This window comes from Tympanuchus pallidicinctus, unplaced genomic scaffold, assembly GCF_026119805.1.
Source record: "Tympanuchus pallidicinctus isolate F22 unplaced genomic scaffold, pur_lepc_1.0 scaffold36, whole genome shotgun sequence".
Taxonomy (NCBI): domain Eukaryota; kingdom Metazoa; phylum Chordata; class Aves; order Galliformes; family Phasianidae; genus Tympanuchus; species Tympanuchus pallidicinctus.
The window spans coordinates 381,094-392,457 of NW_026294754.1; the positions used below are offsets into that span (position 1 = coordinate 381,094).

General features: G+C 68.4%; 2 protein-coding genes across 3 annotated transcripts; one reads left to right on the forward strand and one right to left on the reverse strand.

Moving 5' to 3' along the window:
• Positions 1-12: 12 nt before the first annotated feature.
• Positions 13-5,568, reverse strand: CNGA4 (cyclic nucleotide gated channel subunit alpha 4). The gene is given in 9 exon segments (XM_052699430.1): positions 13-873; positions 1,473-2,459; positions 3,126-3,232; positions 3,303-3,413; positions 3,532-3,691; positions 3,694-3,778; positions 3,780-3,857; positions 3,859-4,131; positions 5,311-5,568. Coding segments are annotated over 9 exon segments (2,748 nt in total). The 3' UTR covers positions 13-184.
• On the forward strand, positions 4,075-11,364 carry FHIP1B (FHF complex subunit HOOK interacting protein 1B). 2 transcript variants are annotated; one of them, XM_052699272.1, is made up of 14 exons: positions 4,075-4,148; positions 4,378-4,417; positions 5,515-5,679; positions 6,179-6,452; positions 6,523-7,125; positions 7,198-7,356; positions 7,424-7,510; positions 7,588-7,755; positions 7,823-7,902; positions 8,429-8,598; positions 8,677-9,597; positions 9,677-9,855; positions 10,006-10,168; positions 10,838-11,364. In XM_052699272.1, exons 4-14 carry the CDS (start codon positions 6,315-6,317, stop codon positions 11,008-11,010), a joined length of 2,841 nt encoding a protein of 946 aa, XP_052555232.1. In that variant the 5' UTR covers positions 4,075-4,148; positions 4,378-4,417; positions 5,515-5,679; positions 6,179-6,314; the 3' UTR covers positions 11,011-11,364. The 2 variants fall into 2 exon arrangements, with proteins under 2 accessions (XP_052555232.1, XP_052555231.1); XM_052699271.1 differs by having other exon boundaries at positions 10,786-11,362.

An 11,364-nucleotide genomic window follows, 5' to 3' on the forward strand; every position in this document is an offset into this window, starting at 1 on the left:
CAACAACCACTGCCGTTGCTTAGCAACTGTTGTTATTGCTACATAGCAACTATTGTCACCATCACCTAGCGGTTGTTGTCGTGGTTACCTAGCAACTGTTGTCGTTGTTTCCTAGCAACGGCTGTCAAAAAGCACCGACTGTCACTGCTATTGCACGCTCAGCAGCCGGGCGAATCCTTGACCCTCAGCGCCAGCGGCCTCTGGGCTGTGTGCCCCGTGCCCCTGTGGGACCCCGACCCCTGGTGGGACCCCCTGCACCAGTGGGACCTCGTGTGCCAATGGGACCCCCTACACCAGTGGGACCCCGTGCCCTGGTGGGTCTGTGTGCCCCCCTGGGACCCACTATGCCAATGGGACCTCGTGCTGCGGTGGGACCCTGTGCCCCCCTGGGACTCGGGACGCTAATGGGACCCTGTGCCTTAGTGGGATTTTGTGCCCTGGTGGGTCGCCCCTCGGGCTCCCCTCCCCCTGCGGCACGCTGCAGCCTGCTGGGACTCCTCTTGCTGCCCTTCCCCCGCCTGCCTCGCTGCTGCGCCCTGCTCTCCAGGCGCCCGATGCGCAGTGCCAGTTTGAGGGCACTGGACTCCAGCTGTGCCAGCAGCCGCGCCGCTCGTGTCTGCAGAGCCTCCAGCGCCGCCTCCAGCACCCGCGCTCTCTGCTCAGCCTCCTCCCGAGCTGCCGCCGCCGCCGCCTCGGCGTGCAGGTCCAGCTTGTCCATACGCAGCAGGATCTCACGGCCCTTGGCTTCCAGCAGCGCTCGGGCACTGGGGAATTCACTCAGTACCTCTGCCAGGTCCTCCTTGGCCAGGCAGAAGAGGTCTGCGTAGCCGATGCTGCGGATGTCAGCTGTGCGCCGGTTCCCTGAGCGGTTCCCTGAGGGCGCATCGCTATGGTTAGGATGGAGTGGTGGTGGCACATGAGGCAGGGACGGCACCAGGGCAGCACCACGACCGGCCGTGCTCACCAAAATGTGCCCTGGCTTCATCCCGTGCTCAGGCTCTGCCAGCAGCGGCGAGACATGGGGGTGGGAGGGTGGCACAGGGACAGCAGGGGGGGGATGCTATTGTGGGGATGGCACTGAGGGGATGGCACTGAGGGGATGGTGCTGAGGATATGGGATCATGGGGATGGCATCGTGGGGATGGCACTGAGGGGATGGTACGGTGGGGATGGCATGGAGGGGATGGAACTGAAGGGTTGGCACTGTGGGGATGGCACCATGGGAATGGAACTGAGGGGATGGCATTGTGGGGATGGGTATGGTACCGTTGGAATGGCAGTGAGGAGATGGCACCAAGGGGATGGCACTGTGGGGATGGAACTGAGGAGATGGAACTGAGGGGATGGCACTGAGGGGATGGCACTGTGGGGATGGAACTGAGGGGATGGAACTGAGGGGATGGAACTGAGGGGATGGCACTGTGGGGATGGCACTGTGGGGCTGGCAAGCTGGGGGCCCGGCTGGGGCTCACCAGGGATGTTGATGAGGCTGATCTCTCCGAAGTAGAGCCCCTCTCCCAGCACGGCGAGCTGCGTCACACCGTCAGCTCCCAGCACCTCCAGCCGCCCCTCCCGGATGAAATACATCTCACGGCCCACGTCGCCGCGCCGGCAGACGAACTCTCCAGGCCCGAAGACCTGAGGGCGCAGTCGCAGCACCAAGGCCTCCAACACGCCACGCTCACAGCTCTGGAACAGCCTCACCTTGCTCAGTGCTGGTAGATGCACGCTGGCGGCCACCTCGGCACGCAGCCTCTCAGGCAGATGCTGCAGCACCACGCGCTCCTCCGCCAGCTTGCGCTGCACACGCAGGTGCTCGTGCCACGCAGCCACGCGTCTCACCAGCCGCCCTGCCACGCCGTGAGCCCGCAGGAAGCGCCGCACTGGGCCGTGCTCCGGGTAGAAGGAAGCGTCGGCCGCGCTCATGTCGGCGATGACGGAGCTCATGCTGCCCATGATGGTGGCGAAGCCCAGCACGGCCAGCAGGAAGCCGGCCATCATGAAGAGGAACTCCTCCTCGCGGCACGGCTCCGGCGTGTCACCCACGGTGGTGAGGATGAGGGTGGAGATGTAGAAGCTGTGCAGGTATTGCCGCAGCGGGCGTGCGAAGCCGGGCCGGCTCCCGTTGGGGTGCACCCACGTATCAGAGCCCAGCCCCAGGTGCACGGACAGAGCGAAGTAGAGGCAGGCGTTCCAATGGATGGCCACCAGGACGTAGAGCATCAGCTTGGCGATGCGGAAGGCGTGGGGATGAGCTGTGCGCGTCTCCCGGCGCTCAAAGGCCTCCAAGAGCCGCGGGGCACGCAGGCAGCGGTTGGAGCGCAGGGCTGAGCGCAGGCGCAGGCACAGCAGCTCGATGGGCAGCACTGAGGCCACGTCCCATAGGAAGCTGCTGGAGCGAAGGTAGCGGCGCCGGATGCGCTGCCGATCCAGCACCAGGATGCCCTCCTCCAGGAAGCCTGCGGGCAGCACCTGGCTGGGGATGCTCAGAGGGATGGGGGGGGTCGGTGGCTGGCAGTGGGGATGGGAGTGGGGGGATCATGGGCTGGTGTGATGGGGGACTGAGTCATAGAATGACAGCATGGCCTGGGCTGCACAGGAGCACAGCGCTCATCCAGCTCCAAGCCCTGCTGTGTGCAGGTCGCCAAGCAGCAGCCCAGGCTGCCCAGAGCCACATCCAGCCTGGCCTTGAATGCCTGCAGGGATGGGGCATCCACAGCCTCCTTGGGCAACCTGTGCCACTGCCTCACCACCCTCTGCCTCCAAAACTTCCTCCTCACATCCAACCCAAACCTCCCCTGTCTCACTTTAAAACCATTCCCCCTTGTAATGTCACCACGCGCCCTTACAAACAGCCGCTCCCCCTCCTTTTGCATGCTCCCTTCAAGTACAAACAGGAGGGGGAACAGCTGTTTACAGAGTGATTGTGACTGAAGGGGTTGAAGGGCTCTGATGTGATGCTGTGCCATGAGGGGGAGGTGAGGGCAGAGGGGTCCTGAGTGCTGCATATTGCCATGGGGTGCTGGGGGGCCTTGGAACGTGGGTCCCTCCCCCCTGCCCGGCAAGCCGTGCCTCCAGGCCATGCGTATCACGTTCCAAGCGTGTGCGGCTGTGCGGACACTGACCGGTGCTCAGACGCACGCTGATGTCCAGCAGGTACAGCGCATCGCTGACACAATCCAGGCTCAGCCACAGCGCTGCGTGCCGCTCCTGCACCTCCGTGAAGCAGCACCTGGCCCGGCCGGCGGCGTCACCGGGCCGTTCCCTCCCCGCGTCCCACCTCCCCCAGCCCCGCGCCGCACCTGCAGATGATCACGACCCAATTGTACAGCACGGGCAGCACCATGGCGCTCAGCCACCAGTAGTAGCGCTCCCCGGAGGGGTCCAGGATGCGTCCCCGGGCTTCGGCGGTGCTGCGGGGTGGGGGGAGCGGGGCGGTCGGGGCGCCGACACGGCACCGAGATGCTGCGCCCTCCCGCCCCACATCACATCGCCCCACATCGTGGCCGGGGAAAGGGGAGCCCGGCTCACCGCTGTCCGCGTCCGGTGTTGGAGTCCCAGCGGCGGGACAGCACCGCGCCGAGGCCGCGCATGGTGAGGCAGGGCCGGGGGGTCCCGCAGCCTCCCGCAGAGCGCGGCGTCGCGATCGAGGCTGCGGGCGGCTCCTGGCAACGGGCGGTCCCCGGGGCCGCGGGGGCGGCGTGCGGGGGACGGGGCGGGGCTGCGCCACGGGGTGCGGGCGTGGGGCGCGGGGGACCGCGTGGGGACGGATCCCCGATGCCCGGGGCGGGGCTGTCCTCGGAGCGGGACCCCCGTGGCCAGCGGTTCTCCGCGACGCGGTGGTCGCACTGCCGGGCGCTGCCACGCACGGCGCCCCGCACGTCCCGCTCCGGCCCCGGGGGTCCGCGCAGCCCCGCCCGCACCCCGCACCGCGACGCCCACCTCCAGGCCACGCCCGCGTCCCCGCCCCGTTCTCGCCGCAGCCAATGAGCGCGCAGTCTCCCCGCGAGGCCCCGCCTTCTCGCCCTCAGGCCCCGCCCCCCTCCGGTGCTCAGGGCGGGGCCGCGGGGCGGGGCGGTGCGCGCGGTGCGTGGGGCGGCGGCGCGAAGATGGCGGCGGGCGCGCGGGGCCCTCAGCGGGGGCGGCCGGTGAGAACGGGGCGGGAGGCGGGGGGGAGGGGGGAGCGCGGGGCGGGCGGGAGCGGGGCGGGGCGGGGCCTCGGGGCGGGAGGCGGCGGGAGGCGGCAGGGTCGCGCCGTGCCCTTGGCGGGGGCGCGGGGTGCGGCGGGGCCGCGGGGGCGGAGCGGGGCGGAGCCGGGGGGTCCCGAGGGGGGTTCGGCCCCGAGTCGGGCTCAGCGCCGCTCTCCTCCCCCCGCAGGAACGGCGCTGACGGCCGACGGCGCGACCTTCACCCCCAGGTACGGGGCGGGCCGGGGCGGTTCCCACCCGTTGTCGGTACGGCGGCTCCGCGGCCGTGCGGTGCGTCCGTCCCCGCGCCTGCCTCCTCTCCCTGTTGCCATTTGCGGGGTCCGGGCCATCTCGTGCGGTTCCCATCCCCCCCCCCCCCCCCATCCTCCGTGCCCCGTGGCCGTGAGATCGGGATGGCTGTGACCGCGCACGGCACCCGGTGCCGCCCGGTGCCACGTGGGCCGGCGGCCGTTCCCCACCCACACCGCTTCCTTCGCGTCTCCGGTCCGCGTTGGGTTCCTGCGGTGCCGTCGGCCTAAATGGGGCCGTGCAGGAGCGTTGGGGTCGGTGGGGTTCGGTGCCGTCAGCCCCATCTCGCGGCACGGCGCCGTGGCCGTCCCGGTGCCGGCGGTGCTGTGGGAGCCGCTTTCTCCCTCTCTAACTTTAGCACCCGCAGCTGCGGTGCAACGGGAGCTCCTTGCCGCGTGGTATAAATACATCTGCGAGCTGCCCAAAATACACCGGGCGCGGAGACACCCCCGCCGTGCCGGGTTGGAAGCCGTGCAGCTCCGCGGTGCTGCCGTACCGGGGCTGTGGAGCCGCTCTGTGGCCCCGGGTTCCGCTGCTCCCTTCCCCTTTTGTGCTTTGGGGTTTCCTGAACGGCTGCTTTCATGCCCGGCGCTGCCAGCCCTGTGCCTCCCTCCCATCCCTGCTCCCACGGCTTCCAAAGCACAAACGGGCACGGGTGCGTTTTGGGTGCAGTGGGTGCTGGGGGGGCTCAGTGCTGACCCTGATGCCACCCCACACCCACCCCGTGCCCCGCAGGGCTGTGCCGGCACCCTCAGCCCCGGGTGATGGTGGCTGTGGGGCAGAGGATCACCGGGGTGGGGATTGGGCCTCGCACCTTCAGTCCCATGCAGGGGCCGTGGGTGCAGGCGTTGAGCACACGGGGAGCTGTGCGGGGTTGCTGGGCCCTGGTTGCTCCCTGTGCCCGGCGCAGCTCTCTCACGATGCCCACGCTCAGCTCCTGGTTCAAAGTGCAGCTCTGGGTGTGGAGCAGCGCCGTGTCACAGCCCTCCTCCACTCCACACTTCCTTGTCCGTCCCAGCTCCTGTCCCGGCTCCCGGCAGCCTCTCCTTCCTGGTGCCTCCAGCAGAGGCATCTCTGGGACCCGCTTCCCTTGGTGCTGCTCAGAGCTCTCTCATCCATTGCCCTGCGCTGGGACACGGAGCTGCTGCTGGGTTCCAGCTGTGCCCTCAGGTCTCTCTCGCAGGTGGGTGACGTCCCCTGCCCTCCTGGCTCTGGGGCTGCTCCTTCTGGCTCTGTCCCTCTGCGCTGTGCCGTGGGGGTGGATGTGCACGAGGCCCGATGGCCAGGCTCTGCGCCCATCCCCGGTGTGGCAGCAGCAGTTCCTTTGCCCTTGCCCCCATCCTCAGCTGCGCCTGGGGCCACGATGCGTGACTCATGGTGTGGGAGCTGTGGGTCTCACTCCCTCCCCACGGAGGCACCCGTGGAGCCGTGCCACCCACAGAGCTGCCTGCAGGAGGTTGGGTGCAGCACGGAGGCAGGAGCAGTGGTGGGGAGGCAGGAGCCGGGGTGGTGTCAGAATGGAGCTGGGACGTTCAGGGGTGGTTGTAGGGTGGCGCTGGCACAGTGCTGTTGAAGCGGTGCCTGGATGGTTCTGGGTGGTGCCAGTGCGGTGCTGCGATGGTGCCGGCTGGTGCTGGGATGATGCCGCTGCCCCTCCCCTGTGCTCAACGCACTCCCCACAGCCCAGCAGCATGGAGTGTGTGGCCCTGCTCGCCGCCCGCTGCCCCGTGCCCGCGTGGCACCGCACAGCCATCGGATCGGGCCGGGCCTGCGGGGCGTCGCAGCGCTGCCCCTGAGCCGTGCCCCCGCTGCGTCCCCATGGAGAGGATGAGCTGGCTGAGCAAACTGACCCCGCGCGGGGTTGGGCAGCGTGCTGCCCGCGGCGCCAGCCTGCAGAGCCCCGTCACCGCCGACCCCGAGACCTGCCTGATGGTCTTCAAGAACCACTGGGCGCAGGTGAGCCGGTGCGGGGCGGTGGGTGGAGGGGGGAGACCCTCAGGATGGGTGCTGAGAGCTCTGCCTGCAGGTGCTGCGCATCCTGGAGCGCCGCGGCTGCACGCCGGCCCCCGACGACCTGAGCGCGGTGCGGAACAACACCTACCAGCTGCTCAACCTGCTGGCCGAGGACCGGCCGCGCGGCGAGGCCAACGCGGGGCCCATCCTGGAGTTTGTGGTGGCCGAGAATCTGCTGGAGCGGCTGCTGGGCTGGCACCTGCAGGGCGACTTCGGCGAGGAGCGCAAGGTGGAGCAGCTGAAGCTGTATGAGATGCTCATCAGCCAGGCCCGGCAGCCCCTCCTGCGGCACCGCGCCGTGCTCACGCCGCTGCTGCGCCTGCTCAGCCTCTGCGCCGAGCCCAGCTCCGCGCCGCTGGAGAACAGCCTGGTGCTGCTGCTCAACCAGCTCTGCGTCTCGGTGGCCAAAGAGCCCGCCATCCTGGAGCTCTTCTTTCACAGCCACACCGACCAGGGCCCCGCCAACCTCATCATCTTCTCCCTCCTCATCCCTTTCATCCACCACGAGGGCGTGCTGGGGCAGCAGGCCCGCGATGCGCTGCTGCTCATCATGGCCATGTCGGCCAGCAACCACGCCGTCGCCAAGTCCATCACCGACAATTCCTACTTCTGCCCGGTAAGGCCGGCGTGGTGCAGGAGCCGCTGGGCGTTGCGTGCCCAGGACCACGCTCAGTGCTTGTACCCACAGGTCTTGGCCACGGGGCTGAGCGCGCTGTACTCCTCGCTGCCCCGCAAGATCGAGGTGCGCGGGGACGACTGGCACTGCCTGCGCCGCGAGGACTGGATCGGGGTCTCCTCCCTTGTGCTCTTCATGAACTCCTTGGAATTCTGTAACGCCGTCATCCAGGTGGGGCTCTCGGTGACGTGGGGCGATGCGGGCTGGCGCGGGCAGCCCTGACCCCTGCGCCCTGCAGGTCGCCCACCCGCTGGTGCAGAAGCAGTTGGTGGATTACGTGCACAACGGGTTCCTGGTGCCGGTCATGGGGCCGGCGCTGCACAAGGTAGGGGCCTCCCACCAGTGGTGCCCTGGCACGCTGCCGTGTGCCCGGAGCGCCTCCAGCTGCTGCTCCCCACGCAGACCTCCATCGAGGAGATGATCGCCAGCACCGCCTACCTGGACCTGTTCCTGCGCAGCGTCAGTGAGACGGCTCTGCTGAAAACCTTCCTGCGCTTCGTGCTGCTGCACCGCCACGACAACGCCACCATCCTCGACACGCTCGTCAGCCGCATCAACAGCAACTCGCGGGTGAGTGGCGGGGCAGGGCGTGCGGGGACCCAAGCGTGCAGCTGCCTCATGTCTCCTCCGTCCCCAGCTCTGCATGGTGTCCCTGAGCCTCTTCCGGACGCTGCTCAGTCTCAACTGTGAGGATGTGATGCTGCAGCTGGTGCTCAGGTACTGCAGGCTGTGTGGTGCTGGGGCGGGCATGGCTGTGTCCCACGGGGGGCACGAGGGATCTGATGCGCAGTATGAGACGGGGCCGTGGTGTCACCACGGGTGCTGGGAAGGGCACAGCTGTGTCCCAGGGGCGGCATCTCCAGGGGGTTCATTGGCAGGATGGCAGAGGACTGGGATGTCACCAAGTGAGTGCTGGATGGGCACAGCTGTGGCCTGAGGGTGGCAACTCCAGAGGATCCAGTGGCAGGTTGGGATGGGGCTGGGACGTTGCCACACGGGCACTAGAATCAGACGTGGCTGTGGCATGCAGGCACTTCTATGGGGGACATACCCAGGGGGTCCGGTGGCAGTAGGGGATGGGGCAGGGGTATCATCATGCTGGTGCTGGGATAGGCACGGCTGTGTCCTATAGGGGACGTCCCCAGGGGTTGAAATGACGGGGCAGAATGGCACGGTGCTGGTGCCTGCTGCCCCCGCCCTGCGGTCCCATTGCTTCTTCGCTCACAGCCCCGCATCCCGCCAGGTACCTGCTGCCCTGCAGCCACGTCATGCTGAGCCAGAAGCGGGCGGTGCGGGACCTGGACATCTATGGCAAGACGGCCGCCAAGTTCCTCTCGCTCATCCCACGCTGCTGCCGCCCTGAGAACGCACCACTGCCGGAGCGGGACGAGGAGCACGCGGCGTGGGCAAAGGGTACGGCAGCAGCACTGCAGGTCCACACAGCGCGTCACCCCCAGCCCTGCGCTGCTGAGCACTGTCTCCTCTCCATAGGGCAGAGCAGCCCCGGCGTGGACGCGTCCTCAGCAGTGCCGGTGCCGCGGCCCTCCACGCCGTCACGTCTCGCTTTCTTCATGAGGCAGCAGAGCGGCGGCCCGGAGGCAGGCGGCACAGCACCACGCTCCCCCGGCACGCCGAGTGGCAGCCCTGCTCACCGGGCTGCACGCTGGGAGGAGGTGGCAGAGCTGGACAGGAACTACCTGGAGTACCTGCGGGATGCGCGCCGCAGCATCGACCGCTGTGCGTGGGCATGCCGCGTCTGGTCGGCCCCCTACGATGGCGAGGAGCCTGCGGCCCCTGGAACCACCCCTGATGTGGCCCCTCTGCCTGACAGCACCCCGGGGCCCCCGACCCCACGGACTAAGAAGCGGGGGTTACCTGAGGAGGGAGCAGGGAGGGCTCCCAGCCCCAGTGAGCCCCATGCTGTGGGGCCCAGCCCTGACGCACGGGACTCGGGACTGGTGAATGGGGCACATGGGCACACGGAGCCAGGGCGGCCTGAGGGGGATGTGGTGGTGAAGAAAGTGCGCAGAAGTCCGCGAGGCGAGGGGCTGGCACACAACGGGGCCCGGGCGCAGGCTGCGGGCTGGGAGCCCCCACGCTCAGTGGACTCGCTGCTGGAGGAGCTGCTGGCCAAGGCGCCAGCTGAACCCAACGGGGCGGGCGTCAGTATTGAGGCCTTCACCCAGGAGCTGCGAGAGATTGAAGCTGAGATGGAGAATGGGGCCAAGGTTGAGCCGCCTGCCATGCCTGAGCCGCTGCTGTCTCATGAGGAGGAGGAGGCCTACGCCAGCTTCGCTGCTCTGCCCGAGGGCGAGGAGGCAGTGGGCCGTGTGCGGGCACTGGACCCGCTGGCGCAGGCCGTGGCCAGCCCACCACGCACTGTGGGACCACCTCACAGCCAACCCTTCACAGGTGGGGCCGAACGGGGCGCAGACGGGAATTTCTGTCTCCCATCCCACGCTCACACCCTGACGCTTGCACCCACCCGCAGGGCCCTTCATGACGGTGCTCTTTGGTAAGCTGGAGAACATGCTGCACAACTCCCTCTACGTGAACTTCCTGCTGACGGGGCTGGTGGCCCAGCTGGCCTGCTACCCGCAGCCGCTGCTGCGTTCCTTCCTGCTCAACACCAACATGGTCTTCCAGCCCAGCGTCAAATCCTTGCTGCAGGTTGGGTGCTGGCGGCGCTGTCCGTGGTGCTGGCGGCGCTGTCCGTGGTGCTGGCGGCGCTGTCCGTGGTGCTGCCCGCCGCTCCTTCCCTCCCTCCAATCCCATCCTGTCCCATCCATCCCGTCCCGTCCTTTATGTCCCATCCCGCAGGTGCTTGGCTCGGTGAAGAACAAGATCGAAAGCTTTGCTGCCAGCCAGGAGGACTTCCCCACGCTGCTCTTCAAGGCCAAGAAGTACCTGATTGCCCGTGGCAAGCTGGACTGGGCTGATGCACCAGGTGTCATGCCGGCACTGCGCCGCTCAGAGACGTTGGGTGAGATGGGGACAGAGCTGCTGCCATGGGATTGGGGGTACTGAGGGTGCACTGTGTGTGGGGTTACCCGTGGCGCTAGATGGGGTGTGGGAGCTGCTCTGAGAAGACTGGGAGCTCGTGTTCCTCTGGGTGGAGGGCTGGGGGTTGCCACGGTGAAGGGGCTGTGGCACCGGAGTTCAGGGGCTTCACACTGTGTTGCACGGGGGCTGTGTGCTGTTCTGGGTGCTGCATGCAAGACTTGGAGCTGCCTCTTCCTGCTGCATGCTACGTGGCACTAGGGGCTGCACTGCTCACAGGGCTGGCTTCTGCTTCTCCATCGCAGCACACAGCTCCCAGACCGTAGCAGCACTGCACAGGGGGCTGCATGCGGCACTGCATGCAAACTGATCTCTGCCTCCCCCTTGCTGCATTGCACTGAGGGCTGCACGTGGCCCGGTGTGCGGCCTGGGCTCTGCCTCACATCACGCACCGGGTTGTGCCCCGCGCAGCACCCCAGGCCGTGCACCGGGCTGCGCCCCGGCTTCCACGCCGTGCCCCGTGCCTCGCCCTGCGCCACGTCCCAGGCTGTGCCTGTGGCATCTCGCGTTCGCGGCCCCTCGGCTGACGCAGCCCCTCAGCCCGCAGCCGGAAGCCGTCGCTGGGCGAGCTGATCCTGCGCCACACCAACAGCCCGACGCGGGCGCGGCAGGCGGCACAGCTGGCGCTGCAGCAGGTGCGGGACGGGCCGGTGCTGCAGGCGCTGGCGGGAGCCACGCTGTTCCGCGGCTCGGCCGAGAAGCAGAGCGAGGCGCTGCGGGTCAAGAACGCCGTGTACTGCGCCGTCATCTTCAGCGAGTTCCTGAAGGAGCTGGCGGCCATCGCCCAGGCGCACGCTGTCACCTCCCCGTTCCTCTCCGAGCCGCCCGAGGAGTGACCCTGGCGGCTGCTTTTTAACTGCGCGCGGGGCACGGACCTTTTTAATTTATTTGGGATGAATGTTGTGCCGGGAGCTGGCCCTGGGCGGCCGCGGGGACACGTGGGGACGGCAGGGCCGGACGGTGCCACCTGGCGTGGGGCGGGCTGGCTCTGCCCCCTGCCGCCCCCGTGGCCCCGATGTCACCCACCACCCACCCGCTCCTCTCTATGCAACGCCCCGCTCCGTGGGGTGGCTGTGGGGCAGGGTGGGGGCGCGGGGCCGGGTGGTGCATGGGGGGCCG